The following is a 27,533-nucleotide window of genomic DNA, read 5'->3' on the forward strand; positions in this document are numbered from 1 at the left end:
AAGCTGCCTACTGAAAACATCAGAGCATTAACCTTGTTAGGAGATATGGGATACGGGCTAGAAACTGCTAGACTTGTGTGGCCAGTTTGAAAGAAGTGAATGGCCCCGATGTGTGGAAGTGCAAGATGAAACCTAGCAACATAAAAATAAAGTGCATCATTAGCAGAATTATTTTCTGGTGGGGAGTACGATTTCTAAAATTCAGGGAGTTTCATGCCTGCAAAGTATGCATCATTTCTATTTAAGGATGACTTGCTGCTTAGCTTGCTAACAAATAACAAAGTTAATTTGCAAACTAGGTTTTACAAAAAGACCTGAAAGTCGTGTTTGATAGCTTGTAGCTTACTGCCCACCAACGAGAATGAGTGCAAGTTTTCATTGCTGGTTTACAAAAAATATAAAACATCAAATCACCCGTTTTCATTGCTTCAAACATAGGCATTTGTTTGTTAACATCTATACCAAAACTTCCATTGGTGTGGTCAAGCTGAATTTCTGACAAGCCAGATTCCTTTACCACTTAGCACATTTAAGTCTGACCTCATCGCAGCCTATCAGAATGTTCAGAGTGCAGACAATAACTACTGGTACTTCCTGCATTTAATATTTTCTGACTGAAGGCAAACGGAGAAACAATGCAATTTCTAGGCAAGATTTCATAGAACAAGACACCTACTGCAATGCCCAATTTACCGCTCCAAAGAACGCTAAAAAAAAAGTATGTTAATTTCACATTACATCTAGTTCAACCAAGTTCGGAATTCAAAATACTGAACTTCTGAAGACAGCTTAAAAAATTACAAAATAAAGGCATATTTACTTTACTAACAGTTTTAGCATTTATACTACTCACTATTAAACGTTTTCTACTTTACAACAACTCTAAGGCATATACCGCCATTAGCAGTATGTGTCAATAGCCATTTAGTCTTCAGGGAGTTTGGGGGTCATTATCACTTGGGATAATGAACCTTCCTCAGTTTATGGCTCTATGAAAGACTTGAAATCGCTTCTGCCCCCATAAGAGCGGAGGACTTCTTGGGAATCTAGCAACATGAACGGGTAGGACTGAACTTCTGCTCCAACTTACGATAATTATCCCTGGAAGTGCAAGAAAAAAAAGGAGGCGATCAAAGGACTTAAAAGAAGTAAGGAGCTCCAAAAACAATCGGTCACCAGAAATAGCTGCATCTCAAAGAAAAAAAAAGGGATTGTACTGTGCAAAGAATCTAGTCTCGTAATTCCTACATGGGAGATCAAGTTTTATGAAGGATTATCCATTCCAGGGAGTGACCTATCCACATTCAACAATCTCAGCTGAATTCCAACTTGGCGCTGTGTTACAAGCACACTGTTCATGCCCAAGAGATGGCTCTGAACACCCTGGTGCAGTGAATAACTACACCCACCCTTTCACCTTTAACTTCTCTCTGACGCAACCAGATGGGATTTTGAGAAGAAAAAAGAAAACCAATATAAAAGTATGGTACAGTCATTTGACTAATAAGCTCAAAGAAAACACTTCAATGCATCCAATGTTCCCAAACATGCTGCTTGTTAATCCTGGGAAGCAATCCACAATACATCATGTGGCTAAGAGCAAAAACTAGGATAGCCTCGGGTCTAGCGCAAAGGGCAGTTAAATTTAAGAACTCAAACGCAAGTGGTGACCATCAGCATCTGATGCAGGTGGATTTCGGGGAAGGATGTGGTGGAATAATTTACCTGATTTTCTGCAGAGGCACTAAGTACCCACTGTGCCTGACCAAGACTGCACAAAGCATCTAGCAGCACCCAATTGTGATTTGATCCATTACCTTGTAGAGTACTCAGTTAAAAGTTGACTCTTACCCAACTCAAACTTATATCTAGATTGGCTTCCAATTGTAAACCATATGCTGGTCTTGTAAAGAATTAATTGCTTTAAACACTTTACATTTCTATTCTCTTTCTGGGAAATTACAAAAATGTTACATTTTACAGCTAAACTCAATTTTGACAATCTAATTTTTGGGTTGCATAGATACCAATATTTTCTCTCCCAGGCTATTTCACCTACTAGTCTTCATTGGTTGGCATCTAATATCTTGTAACTGGAAATGTTTTGATCACATCATGCTACTTGGTCGAATTACATATGCTACATTAACATAATAGAATAAAGATGGTGCCACTTCTCAAATTGATGTGCATAAATATAATCAAAAGTTGAGTCAACATAATGCCCCCTCCAAAGATTTTTTTATTGCTTCAGTTTTCGTTTGATCTTCCCTCTCCTGTCTTGTATTGACCTGTGTTTTGTAATGTATATTTAGGCATATATTTCTCATCTATTTCTTCAATGTTTTCTGATCTTAAAGGTTTGCTAATGAAAAGTTAATTACTACACATTTTACAACCTTGATACACAATGTTGATGCCTTTTACTAGGCAATTTACATTTCCTCTTGGCCCATTTGATTTGCAAGTCTTATAACAAGTTAACTATTGTTTATTATATTCTGTATTTACTCATTACAAAAACAATAGAGCTTTTTTAGCACTGGTAATTAGAAAAGATTGTTCCATGAATGGCAATAGTAGTTTGAGGCCCCAAAAACAATGTGTTTCTGGCCATTTGGATTTTGTGAGATTTTAAACCTGTCCAATTACTCTGCAATGTGCATCAATTATTTTGCTGCATACATGTGTGGGTCTCCTGCTTTGATAAAATATTCTTTAGATCCACGCTTCTCACTTAATGCCAACAAATCAACATGACCAGGCACCATAGCTTCAAGGACTGTCACCAAGGGTTACCCTTAAATGTCCAGGAACATACAAGGTTACCTGTCAACTGATTAAAAAACAGTTGCAAGATACTAGCTCACTCATTTCTCCACATGCACACAGCCCAGCATTTCCTATTCATCAACGGTTAGCAAATAGTACTTATTTTGCCTACCGACACCATTTGCATGAACTGCTAATACACACACAAGTTCACTTAACGTTGCTATTACGGATCAAACGCCCTGCTACCAATGATGTGCATAATGTGTATCTGTGAACCAGCCCCCCCCCCCATCCCCAAGTCTGGCAGTGTCACAAGATCTGCCACCAGAATGAGAAAGCCTACTGCTCTCGCAAAAAGTTGTGACATTTTATTGTGCAGTCCTGATGGCAGCCAGGTTTCGCCAAGATCTTTTAGCCCACCTCGCCCACTGACTCACTCAGTGCACCAAACAGGTGAGAGGAGTATGATCAGTTTGCTACTGATCCCCCACTGAAGCTTACAATTATTCTAGCATCAATCCCATCTGTAGGGCCAAGCTATCAGCTGCTGAAAGCCCGTTCAAATCATTCAGCTAGACATAAGGATCCGCAAAGGTCTATCCTATGAATATTGCATTGAAGGAATATAAGTGTTTTCGGGTGGGGGGCGAACCATCGCTGTAGAAAGGCAGATGCCATTTCTGTAGCAAGAATACTAACTGAATTAATTCCTGTGTCAGTTTCCTGATCACGATAGATTGCGGCATGGGGACCCACTTCACCGGTCAAGTTATTAAAGCTTTGTGTAGATCTGTAGCATTGCGCTCATCACCCCGATTTTAGATCTTTAGACATTAAGAGGAGGCTCTAACATTTGTCAGGAAGTCGCTAAAAACATGTCCCCCCGGCACGGTTCCAAATCTACAGCAATGCCAACTGCAAGCAAAGGTTGCCACTCAATGAAATCCATGCAGATGACCACAACCATTCCACTAGCTTGTGATCTTAATTTTCATCTTGATGTCAATTGCGTCCCGCTGTTTGGCCCAGGAGGGCCGCCATACCGAAGCCACGCCCCCCCACTACTTCTGATGTTAACGCGACCCGCAGGGTGAAGCCCGCGGGAGAAAGGGCGCGGGTGTTTGCGTCCCGCTGGGTGTTCGCGGACCCGTGGTGGTGGTGCACCTGGACTGTGAGGTGAGACTGAGGCATTTACTGTGGGGGGGGGGGGCCAACAAAGCCTACAGCGTGTATTGTGGAGGGCTAGACCTCTATTACCCCCCCCCTGCAGGCGCTCAAGGTCATATCATGGCGGGTCTTCCCCAGGATGTCGCCAATGGAGCCATGGAAGGTGGAGACATTTCCTCTCCTTTTTCCCCACTTCACCTCTCTAAATCCTCTCTTCTATCGAGTCTACAGGGACCCTTGGCCCCACTGGCGAATCGGAAGCCAATTAAGGGCAGAAGGCTGAGGGGAGGTATGTCGATTAAAGCACTGGGGGCTACGCAGGCAAAGGGAACTTGCATTGGGAGTCTCTGTGGGAAAGGAGTTCCTGTCCAACTGTCCTCGGTCACTGCTTGCACCAAAGAGGGAGCCTCTTCAGAATCCTTGCTCAAGCCAGCCTGCCCCCCCCAGTTTGCAGGTGGGGCCCCTACCAAGTCCCTCTGGGACCTCCTGCGATCATGTTTCAATCCCTCTTCTCACAACTGGACATTTAAGCCCATTTCTGGATGACCTTGGGACCCCTGTCAACCTGTTAACCCCTGGAGGGGGTCTTGACTGTGTGGCTACAGCCGGACTTCTGGATACCTTGGCCAACGGCTGTGAGAGGATCTCAATAGGGTTTTCGAAACTGATCAAAGGGAATGTGTCGCTGGCCCCATCTATGGTCCCACCTCTGTTGCCTTCTCTGGCGCCGGCCCCTTTCCATCCATCTTCCGGCCGAAACCATGAGGTTATAGTTCCTCATACTCATATTGAAGCTGAAGCCCATCCCGCCGCCTCCCTTGTGCCCATGTTTGTGGCTCCTGAGGCCTTGGGTCCAGTCGACTTGAGCGGGGGAGAGAAGTCCTGCCCTCCGTCTAGATCCGGTACTAAGCCAACCTCTGATGCTCCCCCAGGGGTTGGCTCCTTGCCCCGTCTTAGCCCTCCCCTGGCCTCTAAATCCATCCCAAATGGTGAACATTTTCTACCAGCCCAAACTTCCTCTGATTTTGCAACCCTCCCTAGCTGTCCCTGGAACCTCCTGTTATCAGAGATGGTCGAGATCAAAAATCTTTTGTTAGTGTTGATCAAGGGGACACGGGGGACCAGGGGGGGGAGGAGGGTACGGGTAGGGAAGGTGAGAGCGCAGTAGGGTCTGGCCCTAGGGGTCCTAATCTTGTCTTTGATAAAGGGACACATCCCTCGACCCCCTGTCCGTCCCTGGATACTTCCGTGGCTAGGTCTCCTCAGTCCCTGAAGAGCCGACCAAAGCTAGGTTTTCCCCCACTGTCACCCCGAAGGAGTGAAACCACTGTTCTAGACTCAAGGACTAAGCCCCCATTGTTGCAGCACCCCGTGGGGAGGAGGGCCAGTGCCTCAATCCCAGGTCCGGGCAGGCCGAGGTTGGGGCGCCACACTAATGAAGGCTGTAGTAGCTCCATGGTCCTCCTTCATGGTGTTCTAAAACCCACTTTTGGCACAAGAGAACCAAGGGACGCCCTGCGGAATAAATGTCTACATTGGTTGCGGGCTGTGGGGGAGTGTGAGTTTGTGTCCATGGGCTCTTTGTTGGAGTGCACCAGACTGTCCAATCCTTCAGCCAAAACGGACATCGTCAAACTGGTTTTTTGGAGCGCCCATCTGGCAAGGGCCGTATTGGAAAAATGTAATGGCCATTGGCTGATAGGGAAAAGTGGTATCACTGTCAGCGCACCCCCTATACCTGCCCTTGTGTGCCCTGCAAGAGCCTCCTCTGGGTTTAGTCCCCTTTCAGGGGCAAATCTAACCGCCTTGGGCCCGAGGCGCTACGGGAGATACCAGAGGGAAGGTGGTTGAGGGTTCCTGATTATTGGCCTAGAGATCTGTGTGGGGGCACTCATGGATGGTTTGGTTCTCTACATGGGTGTTCTTTTTTTTTTGTTTCTTTATGCATTCATGTATTAGAACTGTTTTTTAGGATGCACTTTGATGGCCTTCCAGGCCGAATAAAGTGGTTTGACTGAATTACTTACAGTAGTCTTGTACTACTAGGAACCAAAAGGCTGCTTCATCTGCCTGACTAACTAGCATTGAAGACCTACTCACTAGAACCTTTCCACCAGTCACCACCTAGCATGGCAATGCTACCCTGCTCATACGGACCAGAACCAAATCAATCTATTCATAAGCACCTGCAACAGCAACCACCGATCATTTAGACTCCTCAGGATAATGTCCAGCACCAAGCATTAAGTCAGACATCTGCTTCAAATTATGCTGCTTCATAGACTGCAAGTTCACTTGCTGCTAAAGAAAAGTGAACCAATGCACAATCCAGTTTCTCAAAGCAAAGGTACAACCTCCACCCTGGCACAAGCTAGTAATTCACTTAAATTTGTGTTTTTATAACAATCCACATCTTTTGTTGAACTCAATCATGTTGCCAACATGTGTGTTTTAAATGAAGGCGTGAGTGTAAGAAGCTGCAAAGAACCTCTGTAGCTGCTCTTCTCTTACATTCCACAATAAAACCTTGTGATCGGCGGGTTTGTTGAAATTCTTGTCTGTGCATATGTGCAGCCTCCCGTGATGCTGGTAGACAACCCATCTTGATGGCAACTACTGGAAACTGGTAGATCTGTTCTTTATGATGGTGGGAGTGCACACTGCCTGCTGTCGTCTCAAAACACAAACTGTTGGTCAATGAAGTATTGCTTAGCTTTGCTATGCACCTACACAGACTGAACACAACATAATTTTTTTTTGTAATTCTGTTCCCAATAACTATTGAACTCTTAACGCTACTTACCACAAAAGCAGAATTTGGTGTTCACACATGGTTTAACTGCATGGAATTTGGCAATATGTCTGCATGCAGACCGTTTCCTACTTTTGGGCCCGTCCACACCTTACCCATGTTGTCAACTCTGGATTTCGGTGGAAAGTTTCCTTTAAGTGGAGGAGATGGGGGGAAATGTGTACTGATCCAAGGCTTGTGTGCAAGTCCAGATGATCTTAAGTCTGTAGCAGACATTCCACTTACCAGAAAATCTGCTTCCATCTTAAATAAATAACATGGACACTGGTTGGTCCCTGTGGGGTTTGTTTACCGGGTTAATTAGATTTTTGGCTATTTCCATAACCCACGGTATTCGACTTATGTGCAAACTGATTTGGGGTTTGTTTTCCTGTTTGTGAAATATAGACATGTCCTCCTGTAATAAAGATGCTAATACTGTGTTTCAAAAAAAGGGTGGGGAGGACGAATGCTCATTAGGGTTCCTGAAGAAGTCTACAACAGGAGTAACTTATCTGGAAATGTCAACTCAGCATTTTTAAGTGGGTGAGGCTGTTTCGAAGGCGAAAACAGAATTTAAAGTAGAAGCTAAATGCACATACTAGAGTCTTGTCCTAAAAAGACAACCTCCAAAGAGCTGGCCTCATCTTGAATAGGGGCACATTAAAGTGGAGAGTGCACATTTCTACATCCTGCCACGTTTGCACAATTAGACTGCAGACTGCTACATCCCTTGTACCTAGGGAGGATTCAAACCCGATCATGCCTCCCCACGTTGTTAGTGGCAAGGAAGAGCCGTTAAGCCACTGACCTACTTCCCTTGCCAGATGCCTTCTTATTTAGCTGTTAACTTGGTATTTACTATCCAGCCTTGGGTAATTGGGCCAGAATGGATAACAGTATCTATTCTCCCACTTAAGTTCCACATGGCCAAAGCAGCTGCAGTCCTCCTTTATGGCCTGGAAGCAAAACCTTTGCTATGGCACACTAATTGGAACAAACTAGAGAGTATTTTGTGGAAAACATCTTTGGCTCTTCCAATGTGCATGCACCCCCTTGGTGAGACTACGCTTCGAACTTGGTCTCGTTTCTCTTGGATGTCGAGCAGACTGGAAAATCATTATTCCACTAAATAATGATTGCAAGCAAGACTTCTCTCTACTACGATGTGAGTGAACATCTTAAGAACTCAAGATCCCAGTTACTTCTTGGTTTAGAGAAGAAAGTCATTGGTATTCTGCTCAGGCTCGGCATGACATTAGAAACTTTAATATCCAATCCCTCAAAAGTGAAAAAGACCTAAGAAATAGGTGATTCGATTGACACCGTTGACGGAGTGAGGAACCTCAATCCCCCAAATCATTTCTTAAAGGTGGACAAGAAAGTTGGTTCCCTTCCTTGCTATCTTCAAATGTTTTCAGGCAAGAGAATAATAACTAAGACTCAGGCTAAACTTAGCCCACACTGGGGAAATCTTGGCCAAAAGAAACCTGGGGGACCAATCAAAAAAACTCTGTAGACAATGGCACTCCCCAAGCCATCAATCCCTAAAATACCTATTGGACTGAAGGAACTTGGGAGACAAGACTGCTATTGCTTAGGAGATTTGTGGCTAAGGAAGAGAGTCCAACATCAGTGTTTCTCTGGGACACATTTGTTTGCCTCAGCAAGACTTAAACACTGCGGCATTTATAGCAACATGTCCATGTTAAAGCAACTGTTTCCATGTCCGCACACGAGGCCCAGGGTTTTCGCCTTGAGCACACATTACTGCTAGATTTAGGAATGTCCCCTCTGCCTTCCTTTCCCGTGTAGGCTACATAAACAGTCTGTTAGCACTCTTGCACTTCTCCTCCCACAGTATGCGGCCTTGCAAGTCAGCATGTGTTCACCGACCGTGGGGTCTCTATCATGAATAATGATTGCTCAATATCCGCGCTCTTTCCTGCAAACATAAGCATAAAGCCATCTATATCTGACATTGTTATTTCTTGGAATGTGTGTGAAAGGGGATTTTGTCAAGCGCTCCTGCGTCACTCCGTAAAAGATATGTCCTGCTTTTGTTTAACAGCCCATAAAAGGAAATAATTTTCACCTGCCACAGCAAGGTATGTGTTTTGCAAAAACCACCACTGTATCCAAATTGATGAGATGCTTGTTTTGTGCGACTATGCATGCCAAAGGTCACACCTGCATCCTGAGATGTGTTATGACTTATCCAGATAAGTCATATGAGTAATGACCATTAGTGATGTCCGGCCTTTGTAATTCTCGTCGCAATGTCTGGGAATACAGCCAAAAGTATCTTGGCAAGGAAGGGTCTTGTATTTTTGCCAGCCATAAGGCGCAATGTAACCATTTTCCTATAAAATGTATCAGCTCCGTGACATTAGCAGCACACACTAGCAGTATCCCTATGATGGTGTTCCGCGGAAGGGCCGACAAGTTTTGTCTTGATTGCAATAAATGATTGTTAAACTCACGAGAGTGCGTTTATTTTGACGGAGACCACCGCCTGGTGAATTTTAGCATTTACAAAATTGGCATCCCTGGGTGGGCCTTGCAGATGCAGTCCTTCGCTTTGATGAGTGCCCCCCCCCCCCATTGAGCCTTCTGTCTTTAGACGATGACTTACTGGGCCCAAACTATCGCACCTTTGATACAAACAGCGCAGTCCTCTTGAGACGGGGATCAGGAAGAAGGACAGACGGCTGCTCTGCCAAGGACCAGACGAACCAGACAGAGGAAGGAGGTCTCCTTGGTGCGATGAGTGAATTGTATCTGCAGACATTGTATTGGTGGATGGTAAGCCACAATTGGTATCAGTTTTATGGTAAATATTATTTGATCTTTGGTAAAGGATATATTAATAATGGGAAACTTGTGTGATCGAAATAAGAATGAGGAACCTATGCATGCGCCTGCTGAAGGCACTGCATGTTACACCATGTTAATTATGGGTTAGGGGCAGTGTAATTTTTTAAAAACTTGGACTACACAAAGAAGTCCATTGAATTTAGATGGCCTCCTAAAGTGGGTACTTTTGATGTTAAGACAATCGAGCACTTGGAATTGGTATTACTTTGGAAAAAGGTCCACCCGGCCGAGCATGATGCTATTCGCCACTGGCGAATAGAAGCGATAAAGCAGAAAATGTCCCACGATAAAAAAGGATAGAAAGAAAACGAACCTTAGAGGAGAAGGCCTGTGAATTAGATAAGAATTTGAGCACCAGCTAGATGTAGAGGATCGGGCTGCCCTAATAAAGTATAGTAAAGGTATGTACCCACTTCTCCCTAAAACAGAAAAAGAAGTAGTTAGCCTTGACAGTGAGGCTAATCAGGACGCAATCAGATCAGAGAACCTTTTGCGACTAACCATACCCGTTACACCCCAGTCTAACAGCGCACCCCTTGCCCCGTCTGCACTACCTACTGCACCCCCTCTTCCGGCACTCCCACATGGTACCCAGATCGGCACTATGGATCCAAATGGTATCGAGGAAGAGGAAACGGCGCTTACCTAGACAGAACCCCTACTTCACCCCAGTTGAATCTGACAAATTAGAACTCATGGCACAGCAGTTATTTGACGACCCGACTGCAGGGATAAAACAAAAGTTATACACCTGCCAAAAGAAGGAATTTCGGCAGGTAATGAGAATGCATTGCGACCTTCATAAATGTTCATAAAATGGTTGAGAAATGATGCTGAACGCCTGTGGGTTTGTATGACATTTATAAGGCCCTTGACACTGAAAAAGATCGGGCAGCTCTATGGGATAAATACAACCAGATAATTGACCAGGTAACAAATGTTCTGAAGGAATACCATGACCAACTAATGGGGGAAGAACAGGATAATGCAAGGAGAGTAAAGGACCTATAGGACGCCAAACCAACTGCCAGCGCTTTGGTTAAAAATATATTGAAGGAAAAGGAGCAAGGGAAATAAGACCACTGAGCGGGCATATTTGCCACCCATAACGTAGCGACCCGACTTATGTCTGAAAGGACTCTTGAGCGAGATAGGATCAGAATGTGGAGAAGGAGGGCGAGAGGAAGTTTGTAAGGTGAGGGATTGCGAGGCAGAGTTAAAAACGTATAAGCCTAACTGGGAAATAGGATCTTAGGACATGCAGATTGTTCAAAGAATTTAGGAGTATTCCTCCCAGGGAGCCAAATGATCCAAGTGATGGCACCCCTGAGGGAATGTGCGCCCATGGTTTCAGCGGCTGCAGACCCGGCTGACAAGACCCTTGTCATAATTAAAACATATGTCTATGTACCCCTCACTAGAGCAGAATTGTTTAGTATTATAAAAAGGACCCTAGGACTAATGCCGCGGGATTCTACAAAGAGCTGAGAGTGCTATTTAAAATGTGTACCCTGACTTTGCAGGACATCGATGTCTGCCGTAACCCCGGCTGACGTATGGGAACCTCTTAGATCTCGGGACCCCCCTGGGCATATCAATTGTACAGCATTAGAAAAGCAGGGTACAGACCGGAAACCAACTGACCCCATTCCAGAGAACGCAAAAACACTAGGGACGAGAATATTGCCAGAGGTAGATGTGAATGTTGAGAAAATGGATGCCGTTATACAAAGCCCTGCAGAAACAGTTGGGGACTATTTCCTGAAATTCGAAAGCGCATTTAAGGCACACAGTGGTCAGTCTGTTAGCGACCCCACGGGTCAGAGGTATTTCGCCATGGGCTTTATGAAGGGTTTACGTAAGGGAATTAAGAAACCACTCAAATTGGGCGAAATTACTTGACAAGCAAGCACCCCGTCCCAGATCCTAGAGATGGCTAAATATTACGAACGGCAGGAGGAAGAAATGGAGAGTAAAAAACAGGCAGACAGAAACTTGAAACAGTGTTAATGCAACAATTGGTACAGACACCTCACAATAAACCAAAGGACCGGAGACCCCCGGTAAGAAACCCCACAGGTAACGCTGCACAATGGACACCCCGCGAATAATCAGTGCTCATTTTGTAGGCAGACGGGACATGGAAAAACAATTGTCCCACATTATTGGCACGGGGCGCTCAACTGATAGGTGGGAGAGGAAGAGGTCGAGGTGGATCGCCTGCGGGACCACCCCAATGGCAGGGAAGGTTTGTAAACCCTGAAAATAATGTATTCTCAAACAGCGCAGCGACAAATGGGTGGAGTGAATGGCAACAGGTTTGCGGAAGATGAACTGAGTGGAATGATCTTTGATAACAGCGACAATGAGTTGAAACGCCCCTAGTGAACCTGAGGTGGTGGTGTCTTTCCAATAGACCAGAAGGGACTATGTTAAATTGCAAATAGGACAGCACCCCACCGTTTAATGCTTGATTGATACCGGTGGGTTTATAGTCAAAATCAAAAACCATAATGTCGAAAGTCATAATATAGAAAAAAAAATAATCAAAAACAAAAAAGTCAAATTTTTTTATTATGTTTTTTATTCGAAATGGGGGTTCCTCTGAACCCCCTTTAATTTTACCAATTTTTTTCATTCCCAGACCCCCCCCCCCCCCAAAAAATATAAATAAAAAAAAAAATTAAACTACTTTCTCGACATTGTTTTCTATATTAGGACTTTCAACATTCATTCGATATTTTGACTGCACACCATACCGGTGCAGGTAACAGCTTGGTTGATATCAAGACCGTTCCCTCAGTTTCACTATCGGGTGAAAATAAGGTTTCTGTAGGGTTTGGTGGGTAACCCATATTTACTCCAGTGTCCCAGAGAATTAAGACATCCATATGTGGAGTGAAATTGACAAACAAATGGTTACTTACGAACAGGTGCCCTGAGAATCTTCTTGGGTTGGATCTTTTGAAAGCTTTGAATGCAACCATTTATTGTTGCCCAACAGGTGTTTGCCTAACTATATGTAAATCCAAAATTGGAGGTTATCTGGCTGAACCATTGCCGCCAGAGTTGCAGGTACTGCCCGCAGAGCGTGGGGCTGCCGGCAGTAATGACGGAGGTGTTTTGAACATTCCCCCCGTTGTGATCAGGGTATAACAAGGGGTCACTACCATGAACCCTGCAGTACAGGTTATCTCCAGAAGGGGAAGCAGCATTGGTTAGGATTGCACAGGATTTAATGCGGCTTGGGGTTGTTGAATAGTGTGACGACAGCCCATGTAACTCTCCGGTTCATAAGAAAGGAGATGAAGTGACCCCGTACAGAATTATTGATCTCAGAAGAATTCCCCAGTGTAACAAGTACTCCCACTACGGTCCCCCCCCCCACGGTCACTTATTTTAGTGACGTGGATTTGAAAAACGCTTTTTTCTCCATACCCATAGCTGAAGAATCCAGATACCATTTGTATTAGCACAGCAACAATACAGGTTTTGTCGAGCACCCCAAGGTTACACAGAAAGCCTGGCCATTTTTAGACAAGCACTAAAACAGTTGGATGAGATTTTGTTACCCCCTGGCGTGATGCTCATCCAATATGTGGATGATATACTCATTTGTGGAGATATTGAAATGAGTTGTAAAGAAGGTACCCCGATTGTGTTACAGCATTTGGCATATCATGGTCACAAAGTGTTGCTTAAGAAAATGCAGTATGTACAGTCCAAGGTTGATTATTTGGGATATGTCCTCACTGCAGAGGGTCGATCACTGTCCCCTGAAAGGGTACAGTTAATACAAGAAATGGCCTATCCCAGTACCTTTAAAGTATTGAGACAAGTATCACCTCATATTGCCGTCATTGGGTCCCCGAGTTCTCTTCGATAGCCAAATCCTTGTTACAATGTTTGAAAACAGAAAAGGATCAGACACCTTTTCACTTGCACACAAGAAATGAGAGGCCTGCGACACTCTGAAAAGCACCTTGTGTAGTGCCCCAGGGCTTGGGACACCCAATTATGGCAAACCATTTACCCTTTTTGTACATGAACAGCAAGGTTGTGCTCCATCTGTATTGACAGAGGAACAAAATGGAAGGCAAAGGCCTTGTGCTTATTTTTCTGGCACCTTGGATAGTGTGGCTGCAGCACTTCCCCCTTGCATGCGATCAGTTGCTGCAGCAGCGGTAGCACTTAAAGTGCTGGGTTAGTGTTGGGAACTGCCATCATTGTAAGAGTGCCCCATGCTGTGTATGTGTTGCTCAATAGAACTCGGACTCTGCATCTCACAGCAGCCTGTTTGACAGAATATGAACTGACATTGTTTGCACCAAATGTAACTATCATGAGATGTAATACTTTGAGCCCAGCTTCCCTTTTGCCATTACCAAGTGGGGAGGGAGATAAAGACTTGCATGATTGTTCAGTACGTACTGATGAGCAGACCCGGGGTAGGGTCGACCTGAGTGACCTCCCACTGGAAGGAGGTGATGGGGTTCTATTGTGATGGGGCATGTTAGAAGCTGGAAAGTGGGGAAACAGTGGCTGGGTATGCGATAACAAAGTGAAATTGTCCATACAGAACGCATACCCGAGTTATCAGCGCAAGCTGCAGAATTAAGGGCATTGACAAAGGCTTTAGAACTGAGCAAAAATGTAGCTGTAACCATCTATCCGGATTCAGCCTATGCACATGGTGTGGCCTTTAATTTTGGCCTGCTATGGAAAGAGCGAGGGTTTCTCACTTCGCATGCAACTAAAATAAAACATGGTAATTTGATAAGCAAGTTATTAGCAGCATTGGCTGAACCCGGCTGAACCCGCCCAGGTGGCTATAGTAAAGTGCTACGCCCATAAAAAGGTGGTAGATTTTGTGGGGCAGGGAGACTATTTAGCAGACCAGGTGGCTAAATATGCTGCGGAACACTAAATTGCCCCTTCCAGAGTAACATGATACAAAGGAATGTGGAAGGGAACAGGGATGGTGGTGAATTGGAAAAGGATCCTGAGGAGGTAGTAAAGGACATTCAAAAAGAAGCGGCAGATTGCTAAATTAAAGCATGGACTAAGGACAGTAACAATGAACAAACCTCCAAGGGGGTGTGGTTGGACAGAATCAAAATGAGGTGGTTACTCCCGACAGCCATTTACCCATGGTAGTGGATATGGCACATGGGAATGCCCACGTTAATGCAGGAGCAATGGAGGACATTCTGAGCAAGGTATGGAAGAACCGGAAAATTGGATCCTATTGCAGGAGGTGGGCAGCACAGTGTGCCATCTGCCTCCAGCACAATGTGGGCAAATCTGTGAAGGTGCCAGTAGGTCATAGCAGGCTCCCTACGCAGCCGTATGAAGTAGTGTACATTGACTTTATACAAATGGAACCAGTTGCTAAACTGAAATATTGTCTTGTAATAGAGGTGTGGGTTTTCTGGATGACAGATGCTTAACCCCCCGAGAGATAACACTGCCATTTCCACAGCAAAATGATCTTGAAGTACTGGGTGCCCCAGTACACTGTGCCCAGCCTTTTGTATTCCGATAATGACGTACACTTTACTGGTCAAGTTGTGAAGTATGTATGTACTGCTTTGGGCATCGATCAGCGATTCCATTCAGTATACCATCCAAAAGGTGTCGGGATTATAGAACGGTCCAATGCTGTGGTCAAGAACAAGCTGGCAAAGATCTGTGCCTCTACAAACCTGAACTGGCCAGATGCCCTTCCTTTGGCATTACTTCGCATGAGAACCACTCTAAAAGGGACGCACAAATTATCCTCTTTCGAGATTGTTATGGGCCTCCCCCCAAGTGCCTGGTCTATCCCTAAACCAACTGTTATTAGTAACATTGAACAGCCATTGTTGAGGGATTGTGCTGAGCTCACGCATAAACTATTATCCATCAACAGGTGAAAGAAGCAGCTCCGTCGGCACTAGGAGAGGGCCACGCCATCAGGCCTGGCGAGTATGTACTTGTGAAAAGCTTTGACCGGACCAACTGCTTGCAGGCCCCCTGGAAGGGGCCGTACTTGGACCCAATTAGCAACACAGACTGCTGTTAAAGTTGCTGGCCACAAAACGCGGATCCATGCCAACCATCTTAAAAAAAGCACCACCTCAGATACTCCACCCCCCGACCAAAGACAGATCATTTTGCAGCCGAACCAACGAAGGACACTCCAAGGTACAATCTGCGCCCTAGGAAACATTGATTGCTTAGGTTTGGACTTGGACACCTGGCTGAGAAAGGACTTGGTAAAGGGTCGGAGCAAACAAGGACAATCGAGGACATAGAAGAAGTGGCCTCAGCAGCCCCTCAAGGGTAGAAGTAGCCTCAACAAGACATGTCAAGGTAGGTCCAGAAGCGGTGACAGGAGGACGGATTATACTGTACAACCCTTGCAATCTAGCGCATAAACTAACGGCACTGTTAGGGACTGAACTTTTTGTGTAAAATATATACTGTATAACGTGTGATGTTTGACAGCCAAGTTCCGGAACTCAGCTATCTGGGATCAGCCCTGAACGAGGGAACAAAGCAGGTTTTAATAATTAAAAACGAGGACGCAGGACAGAGGCGTCCACGAGTTAATAGGTATGCATGCACCTCAAAGGAAAAGCTCATCTTATCCCTTGTCTGTATTTTTATAACAGTAGGGTTCACCATATTCCTCTGGTATCTTGAGCATCATGATATTTATGCTGCCAGTAACCTGTTACCCACCACACTGCAGCCTCCTACACCAGAACCAGTGACTATTCCCCATATAGATCAGGAGTATCGGAAAAAGCACCCAAAGAATAGCATCCAAACATGGATGAATGATACAAACCAGATATTAAATAAGACCAATTGTTACATATGCACGTATGTTCCCCACAGCCATGAAAATGGGCCCGAATGGTATGCGACTCCTGCTACAAATTATACTTGTGTGCCCCTGCAAAACTTTCTCTTGGGTCCCTCCCGTAATGCTACCCACACTTCTAATCCAGACAATGACAATTTCAGCGAAAAAACAAAATAGAAGGATAGCGGAAAGTGACCGTAGACAAAGAACTACTCTGCTCAGTAACTGATGAGAATAGACAAAGGGTTCTTCACACACTTAACTCAACAACCTACCAGGATAGTAGAAGGGAGAATAGGGAGTCATACACGTAAAGTTTAATCGGCTTGCATTCCCCTGTCGTCAAATGCAACCCGGTATCTAAATAGATCCGCTCCCTGTCCGCCAGACACAAGGTTCTTAGATCCGGTCCTACTTTCTACAGGATTATGTAGGGAAGAAAAACTACCCTCCCCGATACCTGTGCAAAATATAATTCAACAAGCCCCCCTTTGTTATCAACTAACCCAAACGCACCATAAAGGTGTCTTTATGGGCCGACAACTGCCAGATTACAGTGGATTTAAATGGTATGTCAGCACCCCTCCTTCCTCCAGAAGGGGCTATGTTTATATGTGGGAAAAACGCCTTTCTTTGGTTGCCCTGCTATTGGAAGGGCAGATGTACTGTTGGCTATATAATGTTAGACCTACATTATAAACCATTAGAGGCGGTTAACAAAGAAACTGGGAGAACAAAATTGAACATGGGGTGGGAAAAACGCCTTTCTTTGGTTGTCCTGCTTTTGGAAGGGCAGATGTACTGTTGGCTATATAATGTTAGACCTACATTATAAACCATTAGAGGCGGTTAACAAAGAAACTGGGAGAACAAAATTGAACATGGGGTGGGAAAAACGCCTTTCTTTGGTTGCCCTGCTATTGGAAGGGCAGATGTACTGTTGGCTATATAATGTTAGACCTACATTATAAACCATTAGAGGCGGTTAACAAAGAAACTGGGAGAACAAAATTGAACATGGGGTGGGAAAAACGCCTTTATTTGGTTGCCCTGCTATTGGAAGGGCAGATGTACCGTTGGCTATATAATGTTAGACCTACATTATAAACCATTAGAGGCGGTTAACAAAGAAACTGGGAGAACAAAATTGAACATGGGGAATTACGGATGAAGGAAAAGAGGTGTTATCACTAAAAAAGACGCCACTTGGGATGAATTCTTTGATTACCTAAAGGGCATAGTGATGCCCATGGGGATAGTTATAAATTCCAGGAGCATTAGGCACTTGGCTAGGTTAGTGGAAAAGGAACTAAATGTGACCAGCGACATAACCAATCTCACTAAAGTACAGGCAGTCCGGATGGTCGCACTACAAAACCACCTGGTATTGGATACAATGCTGGCAGAAGGAGGAGCTTGTAAAATAATTGGCACTTCCTGTTGCACCTTCATACCTGATTATAGCCCCGACATCTTTAAAGTGATTGATGAAATGCATAAAATGGCAGCTCAAATACATTCTGAATTTGGGCCTCGGGATGGGACATCCTGGTTCTGGGATCTATTACGGAGCTGGGGATGGAAGCTCCTTACCCCTCTCCTTGTTAGAGAGGATTAATAGCTGCTTGCTGCTGTTGCATTCAGTGCTTTTGCCTTATGTGTATCTGTCATAGGAGATTGCTGCAGGAAAATGATGGGGGCGCTAAAACCCAAACCCACTAATGCCATGGCCACCAATGAGATGACAAAATTGGAGGAGGCAATCGAGGGGTTACAAAAGATTGATGAGCCAGACAATGAAGATGAAAGAATAAATGAATACAAACCACACCAGGTGTATTACTGATAAAGTCTTGCTGACGCAAAAGGGTAGTTTGTAAATGCCAAAATCATTTCTTCTAAGAGTTGCCATATTTGTTTGCCTCAGCAAGACTTAAACACTGCTCGCATTTATAGCAACATGTCCATGTTAAAGCAACTGTTTCTATGTCCGCACACGAGGCCCAGGGTTTTCGCCTTGAGCACACATTACTGATAGATTTAGGAATGTCCCCTCTGCCTAGGCTAAATAAACAGTGTCTTAGCACTCTTGCACTTCTCCTCTCACAGTATGCGGCCTTGTAAGTCAGCATGTGTTCACCGACCCTGGGGTCTCTATCATGAATAATGATTGCTCAACATCCGTGCTCTTTCCTGCAAACATAAGCATAAACCCATCTATATCCAACATTGTTATTTTTTGGAATGTGTGTGAAAGGGGATTTTGTCAAGCGCTTGTGCGTCACTCCGTACAAGATATGTCCTGCTTTTGTTTAACAGCCGATGAAAAAGGAAATCATTTTCGCCTGCCGCAGCAAGATGTGTTTTGCAAAAACGCCCACTATATCCAAATTGATGAGACGCTTGTTTTGCACGACTATGCATGCCAAAGGTCACACCTCCATCCTGAGATACATTATGATGTACCCAGATAAGTCATGACTAATGACCATTAGTGATGTCCGGCCTTTGTAATTCTCGTCGCAATGTCTGGGAATACAGCCAAAAGTATCTTGGCAAGGAAATATATGTCTGGAAGTGTCTTGTATTTCTGCCAGCCATAAGGCACAATTAACAATTTTCCTATAAAATGCATCAGCTCCGTGACATTAGCAGCACACACTAGCAGTATCCCTATGATGGTGTTACGTGTCGGCCCTTCCGCGGAAGTGGTCTCGATTGCAATAAATGATTGTTAAACTCACTTGAGAGTGAGTTTATTTTGACGGAGACCTCCGCCTGGTGATTTTTCACATTTACAAGGCTGATCGCCGGTCAGATCATCATGTTGACTGCAACAATAGTAGAAGTTATGGAAAAACGCTCTTTTTTATCATAAAGGATATTAACTGCCTTACGGATAGAGCGTTGCCAGATTGTTATCGGTCCCCTCTGTAGCCCCTGGGTTTTCCTTGTGTCCTTTTGTGTTTTTTGTTGGTTTGGGCATTCTTTTTCCTTAGGTCGGCTAGCTGTAGTTTTAATTTTTTATTTCAGTGAGCTCTATTGTGAAAAGTTTCTTCTTTCTTTGTAAAGGTTTTCATTTTTAAACCAAAACAAATAAAAAAATTACAGTATCTGGTTATGAATAGTGTTTTACTTTGATGAGATAATATAAACGTGCACTGGTCCATGTATTGTAACCTAAACTATGAAAGATGTAAAAGCTGTTTCATTCAGGAAAACATGCATTGCTGTTACAAGCATGTCTGCTCGTTTTGAGTTTGTTTCCAATAGTGTTAAGAAAGTTACTGCACCTTTCCTTCCTTTTCTATGGACCCACAAACTTCTTGCTTTTACTTTATCTGACCTGCTCTTTACAGTGCAGTGAAGCCTTTAGTTTTCTACACTGTATTTTGCTCATCTGTTATGGGGGAAACAGACATGTCCTTCAGGCTGTCATTACTGGGAAACATTTCCCTTAGCCTTGATACTGTTACTACTTTGATAACTTTTGTAACTTATCAGTGCACAACGCAGTACAATGGAGTACATTTTTGTTTTTGCCCTAGACTAACTCAGGATTTTTGGTTACTCTAGGTGTGCTAAACTGACAAACTGGTGGCAGCAGTGTCTTTTAGCCTTATGGAGTACCGCTTTTGGCTACCAACTGTGGCTAGTGACCACGCATGGCCAGGCCACAAGGTTTTTTGCTTGTCCTTTGACCATCTTGTCTTCTTGCCTTCTTCCTGGTCTGTGAGGCCAGGAAAATCATATGGACTTCCAGTGCCCAGGAAAGCAGGCACCTTTGGCGGGCTACTAGAAGACTATGAGCGTTTGCTGCCAGAAGTGAGCTGGACTGTCTGGTTCCAATCCACATACTGGTGCCAGCGTGTCTGGGTGGAATGAATGGGTTTTGCCGCCAGTGGTCCCGATTGGTCCACTACTGCGGTGTGTGTGGGGCAGATCTAATGGCTACTGGGGGCTGCTGCTCTTACCTGGCTTTTAGGATAAGAAAACCCCTGCACCCACTCAAGAGATCCTAGAGAAACCTGAAGTAGCCAAGACTTCTGTCCAGCTGCGAGACCCATGAGGAGACTGACGAACTTCTGCTGCTGTCCTGGAAGAGCCTTGTCTTGCTGTCGATCTCCAACAGTCCTGCAAAGGAGCTGCAATCCTTGGAGTGGAGAACATCCATTCTGAATGTCTGCTCGGTACCCTGCAAAGAAGAGCATCGGAAGTGCCCCCAGGACGCCCTTTGGCTGACCAGCTCTGAGTTTTGTCGCTATTCCAAGTTCAGGCCTGGAACTTGGGGGATCCTCAGTTTGTCCTACAAGACTTAACTCAGTGAAATTGAGTCCCATCATCAAGGGAACCCCTGAGAGGAGCAAAAGCGTGTCCCTTTGCGTTGCGGTGATGCCGTGACCGCTGTCCAAAACAGCTCACCGGAGTAGTCCAGTCCTCAGAGGGGTTCTCCATTGCGTTTATGTGGAAAAATGCTGCAAAAGTCCTTGCACCAGACAGACACCGACCGGAGATCTGCAACCCCTTTGAATCAAGAGCCGAGGCTGATGGCAGGAAAAGTGACTTCAGACCTTCCATCAGCCTGCCAAGTTCTGTGAAGAATCGGAGTAAGGGGGGGGTAGTTCCACTGGGTTCTTAGCTGGCCCCTAAACTCCCTTTAAAAGTTTTGCTTACTTTTAAAACAGATTTACAATGCCATTGCTTGCTTGTGCAAGCCTTCCGAAAGTTGGGGGACGCTTGTTTATTAACTTGGCCCCTAAACCTTGGAATTGTTCAGTGGACCCCAGAGACCCTACCTTCATTTTTTCCATCGCTGCAAACGTTCAGAGCTTTTCCTGAACTTTTGGGTGTAAGGTCCCAAACAACTAAGGGCTTTTGAAGTAAGGGTTAATTCTGTGCGGACCTGTAGTGCATAACCTAATCTGCACTTTCCTTCACAGGGGCTTGATCTGTGTTATGCCCTTCTTTAGTGGCGGTTTGTATGTATTCTATTTTAAGTGTTGTGTGATACTACCCTATGGTAGTTTGGCCATAACATAACTGCACTTTTATGCATATTGTCGAAGTGTAATTTGTAACTCCCATTGTATATGCGCATTGTGGACCCTTTACAAGCCCACCACCTCTTGAGACTTAGCCTAGACCACTCGTCACTGCTACGTTTAACTGGTTTGGCTACAGCTCCCAGAGTTGTCCCTGTCAAATATAGGTTGGCCTTCTATAAATTATCCCCCAGGCCAGAGTATAGAAAATCAGTCCCAACAAGCAGCAATGCGAAAAAAAGATTCCTTCTTAAACTGACCAAGCTGAAACCGATCCCTGCCTACTATGCATCTTCACTAGAAAACCTTACAGCTGGGAAGATGTCAGGAAAACTTACATGCAATCTTCACTACAGCTAATCACTCTGCACCCTCCCTGCCCAGCCACTGACATTTGGGAGTACAAAGGGGGGGGGGGGCTTACCCATGATCCTTTTCAATTTGCACAGGATCAAAGTGAGAGAAGAGGCGGGTATCAGGACTGCGAAGAGTGCAACCTACGTGTAACAAAGATAGCATACAAGTCTTCAGAATATTAAACTCTGCAACACAGGCAGTCTTTAGTCAATAGATCAGAGATGGTCTACGGTCTACTGACTAGCAGATTATAAATGCAGGTGACCCTCCATTCCCTGGACACGTTAATGAAGTATGAAGATCCCTGGTGTGGCTCATGTGGAAGGTCTGCAAATGTCAATAGGGGAAGCATCCTTAGCTACATCTCAAGAGGATAGAATACCCCTAGTTGGATCTTCCAAAAGGTGTTCCAGGTAGTAGGAGCGGTAGATAAGTATCCAACGTGCAAGCGGTGACAAAGTATTTGGGGTTCAACATTCAACCCAAGTATTCTCAACAAAGTGTTCAGCTCCAGGTCATCCCAATATATAGCCCAATTAAGGAAAATACAGAAAGAAATTGCTGGTTCTCTTTGGTTCCCCCTAGTAAATTACTACAAGCAAAAAAGGTAGAGTACTGAGTCTTTATGGGCTAGAATTTAATCTGAGTATCAATGGCTCCACCATTCGAGGAACAGATATGGAAAGGTACCTTATTACCACAATCTGTGCAAACTGCCATTGTAAGACACTAACTGGGCTAGATATCCCTAAATGCATTGGTAGTTTAAGAATAATCCAGTTTTTAACGATTTTGAATTCGCTGTGGGCGTCATTGTAGATATTTGAGAGATATATAGGAGCGGATCATCAAAGCCATTAATGAAATGGGATAGGAGATGTGAACAGATTGTCTAGACCCTACAAGTAAACATAACCGTTGGCCTGGAAAACCTGCATAAATGAAAAGAGAAATTGTGGCTTGAAGACTGGGGAGGACAATAAGCAAGGTAAAATCGTAGAAACGTTTTGCAATCTGTCTTCGAGAGGGGGTAATGTTGGATGTTTTAGCAAATTCTCTGAACCAATGTCCTTGTCCGAAAATTAAACAATACCTTTGGAAAACCTTTTATCCGACTACACACATTTTGAGCATAAGATCTGGGAAACTAGATGAACTTGTCATGGCAATATGAAGCTGAAAATGAAGAGGAATCTCTAAAGCACTTAGTCATATGTTGGCTAGAATTATCAGGACCATTGAAATACTAAATGATGGAAATAAAGGCTTGTACGGGCACTCTGCAACCATACCCTGGAATTGTCACCAAACCTCACTGACTGATGAATGCCAAAGATTTCTAGAATAGGAAATAAGGACACATCTTACAATTGGTGATGTAAATGTATTGATGAGAATGAATTTTGGTTTTAGAGTAGTTTGTATGCATGGGTTGAAAATTGTGAAAGGTTTATAATAAATATTTAAAAAACGAATAAGCCAATAAGATGGTGTCTCCGCCAACGACTGAATGAGCCAAAGGAAGCCTTGTGACCTCTTCTAGCTGCTGCAAAAGTGATGAAAAAGATTAGAGGACTTGAAACGAGCTGTGTGATCAAGAGGTAGAGTGGAGATCCAAGGTGGCCAGTAGTGGACACTCCCGAGTGATCTAATCGGAGGGATAAAACGACAATGTATACAGGGACATATGAAATGGGGATGCCACCTAAGGACTGCCTACTGGATTTGGTGGGGTGGGGGGGTAGTACAAAGCAAGGCTCCCAGTGTGCAAATCCTGCTGGCTGAGGCGATTGCTACCAAGAAGATGGTTTTCAGAGTGAAGTAGACAAGAGCTATGGATGCCAAGTGCATGAAGACCTCGAAAGTCAAAAGTGGAGTGATGAAAATGAGAATTATATACTTTTCAGTGACAAAAGGAGAATCTTCTACAGAGCCTTGACAATGGCGTCATCTGTCGGAACAAGGGCAATCCCAGTGACTAGGAAGGATTGAATGGCTGCCCACTGAGCCAGACCCACAACAAACCCCTCCCGCAGTAACTGGGCAATAGCAGGGAACCCACAACTCAAGAAAGTCACTGTGGTCACACAATGCCAGACATGACCATAAATGGGGCATCTCGAGTTTGCCTTGCATTGTTGACTCGCCCCGTCTCCATGCAGAGTACAAGTCATGTGCTGTTTTTCATCCCACCAGGACAGGACGTTTACTCCCTGATCAATCTACTTTTAACGTAAACGGCGGGAGCAAATAGGATTCTAGAGCCACCATCACAAAATATGGCCTATTCAACTGTAAATTTAGCAATTATCCCGGGCCCCACACCGTTCCTGCATCTGTCCTCCCTTTGTTTTCCCACTCAAGAGATTAGAGAAACTATTTTAATAAAGTAATAAACATTGTGTGGATGGAAGGTTGAGGGGATGATTCATAAAGAACCCTGTCTGTGTGTACGTTTTTCCAGCATCTCGTTTTAACTTGTTGATCTCTGTGCCCCCTCCCAGCTCCACCTTCCCCGAGGCACTAAACTTAAATTGACCAGGTCGAAAGTGCCCGTAGGATGGTCTATGCAGGAACCCACATCTCATTGCAGCCCTCAACATATGCTTCATATAGCAGCCACGCATACATGGCCTACTTCTTGCACCTACGTCACTATGGAAAGAGGCGCAGACTTCACATCCTTGCACAATCCCATGCACAGGGGAAACTCAGATCCTGGCCCTCTTGACATTTGACCGAGTTTGGGCAGCCACCCTCACCATGGGCACCACAGTGCTGACTAGGAAGGTGGGCCATATTCAAAGGTAAGTTCCAAGGCAACATACTTTTAGGCTCATGCAGTCTGCTAATGGGCCATCTTCCGGGTCAGCACTCTGATACCCATGAGGAGGGTGGCTGCCCAAACTCGGTAAAATGTCAAGATGGCCAGGATCTGAGTTTCCCCTGTGCATGGATCAAGCAGGGATGTGAAGCAGCTCCCATTTCCATAGTGACATAGGTACCAGAAGTAGGCCATGTGTGCCTGGTTGCTGTATGAAGCATAGCTTGAGGGCTGCAAGGATGTGGGCTCCTGAAAATACCATTTTACGGGCACTTCTGATCCTGGTCAACCAAGGTTTAGCGCCTCGAGGGAAGGAGGAGCTGGGAGGGGACAAGGCAACAAGTTGAAACGAGATGTTGGCAAAACATACGCACAGAAACAGGGTTCTTTATGAATCATCCCCTCAACCTTCCATCCACAGGATGTCGTGAACATCGCTAAATAGTTACTCTGATCTCTTCAGCGAATGGGAAAAAAGGGAGAGCAGACACGGTTTTGTTATCGAAGTGGGTCCTAATTACTACTTTTACAGTTGAATAGGGCATATTCTGTGATGGTGGCTCTACAGAAGAATCCTATTTGCCCCCCCCGTATCCGTTAAAAGTAGATTGATCAAGGAACAAACATTCTGTCCCTTGGGTGGGATGGGAAAACAGCACATGGCTTGTACTCTGCATGGAGGCGGGCGAGTCAACCATGCAAGGAAATCTTGAGATGCCCCATTTACGATCTTATAAACACGTCCGTCGACTAGCTTGTTTTTAATCCTTGCTGTGCTGTTGCTCGCCGTTTGCAGTGCCTCCTGTATTTTAACCACCGTCATTTCTAGGAAGCCAAAGATACAGGTCGGGCCTAAATAACTTAGCATGGGAGCGTTGTCGTTTGCGTTAAAGAAGCAAATTCCCAAAACATACTATGGTCAAAGGAGGACGCTGGCGTATGGACACACTGCACGATCGGGGTGTTAAAGTGATTGTATGTAAAAAGCACTTGAGCGCCTTACATTGATTTAGTCAGTGGAAGGGAAAAGTGATGCAAGGCAATTTGGGCAGCGTGATCTGGCCTGCTGCTTTCCCCAGAGCATATTTCTTATTTGAAACCGAAAACCACACAACACAGCTGCTGAAATGGCCGGCAAATGAAGCCGTCGCTCCTCCCTTGTTGTGCAATAGTCACGGGTTCTCCTTTCCACGGTCTTGTTTACAAACAGCACACCGAAAGCTTCATGTGTCAGGCGCATCGACGTCTTTCTCCAATTCGCCTGTCAGGGGGACATACACTGAGTGAGTGATTAAAGGGTTTGAAAGCCAGCACTAAGCTCAGCGGCTATGGGGTCACCACAACTGCCAGCAATTATGACAGTCGTCTGGGAGGGGCACCCACTCCAGAAAATCTTTAAGCAAACTCTAGGAAAATAATTACTCACGATAGCAACCCCATCATATGCCCCTATAGAAGGCCTTTAAAGGACCTTAATTCACAATACTTTCAGGCGTGTACACATCTGCCAAAAGCTTAAATAGTACAAGCACAAATAACGTATGTAAACGCAAACTCCGCTATACCAGAGTTGGGCGGGAAGATGAGGCTGTATCTGCGATGGCATCAAAAAAGTAGTATTTAAAATATATATATATATAAGTTAAAGTTGCGCGCGCACCCGAGAACAAGCCTCCTGCAAACTAAGGCGTTCCCAACACCAAGTTCCTGCAAACCAAGGGCCGCGTGCGCTCCCAAAACCCAAGCTTAGGGCACGAGTGTAGACATGTAATATCGTGACAAAGTCTACGTGAGGCTCTTGGCCGCACGCGTTCTAGACACCAAGATACCTGCGAGCTCGGCGCCATATGCACTTGGCCCAATTTATAAAACATTCTGCAATTACGTACCTTGCTGCACAGCTATTGCAATACCTCCAAAGGCCACGAAAGACAGCATGCCAGGAAGTAATCACCCCCCCCCCCAGCACTAATCATATAACAGACCATTGCGGTCACCCAACAGTGCCACAATAATGCAACCTGCTGTAATCGTCACATCCTCCAGTACATAACGACTAGCAACAGATTAGTCTTTTCACTCCAAAAAGACGTGCTCTGCTCACCTCCGGGGGTAGTAGAAAAGAGGGTGCCCCCTGGCGTGGTGCAGTAGTCATGAGGTAGCTGCGTTGAGTCACTAATGCTTATGGTCCTGGTGGGGATTGCCCGGCTCTGGCTGTGTCCGGTGTTCATGTCCAGGCTGTACGTGTAGAATTCTAGCTGCCGGGGCGGAGATGGGCGCTGTTGGATCTGGCTTCCGGGCAGGGGCACTTAATCCTTACTTCACTCGCTCCTGGTTCTCTTCCCTCCTCCGCCACCAACCTCCACCACTCTCGCTCTCCGCCCTTCACCACAATCTCTCCGCCAGGAAGCAAAGGCCGAGGCCCGCCAGGGAAATAGATATAGAAAGCGGACTAGCAGGCAAAGCACGTTTCTAATCGACACCACCCCCCCTCCCGAGATAAATCAGCACCAATAGCACCGCCTTGTTTGAATAGCGTATTCTCATATTATCACAACAGAGATGTATTTATATAGAGTGTTGTGGACTATTGAATTTATTTAGTTCGGACGTGCGTTACTTTCATATGATTTTATATAGCAAGATTCAGTTAAATTTTTATTAAATATTTTGGTATTTGTATAATTAGTATTTGTATGGTAAAATAGAATCTAGTCGTATTTCTATTGAGTAGACAACACGATTTAGTCTTTTCGTTGTATAATCCATAATGGAACATCAAAGATGAAACGAAATAATGACATTCCCTTTTAAATGACCTGTAAAAGGAATGAGACTGTGGAACCC

At 44.8% G+C, this 27,533-nt stretch overlaps 1 protein-coding gene across 1 annotated transcript in view; it reads right to left on the minus strand.

The window, feature by feature from the left end:
- EIF4EBP2 (eukaryotic translation initiation factor 4E binding protein 2) overlaps window positions 1-27,160 on the minus strand; it is a 104,778-nt gene extending 77,618 nt beyond the window's left edge. The window contains exon 1 of the mRNA XM_069610502.1: window positions 26,791-27,160. Within this exon, the coding sequence (XP_069466603.1) occupies window positions 26,791-26,917 (127 nt within the window). The 5' untranslated portion in view covers window positions 26,918-27,160. The remainder of the gene's footprint in view (window positions 1-26,790) is intronic.
- Window positions 27,161-27,533: the final 373 nt, after the last annotated feature.

The sequence above is a fragment of the Ambystoma mexicanum genome, chromosome 8 (genome assembly GCF_040938575.1).
Source record: "Ambystoma mexicanum isolate Mex_15411 chromosome 8, UKY_AmexF1_1, whole genome shotgun sequence".
NCBI classification, from domain to species: Eukaryota; Metazoa; Chordata; class Amphibia; order Caudata; family Ambystomatidae; genus Ambystoma; species Ambystoma mexicanum.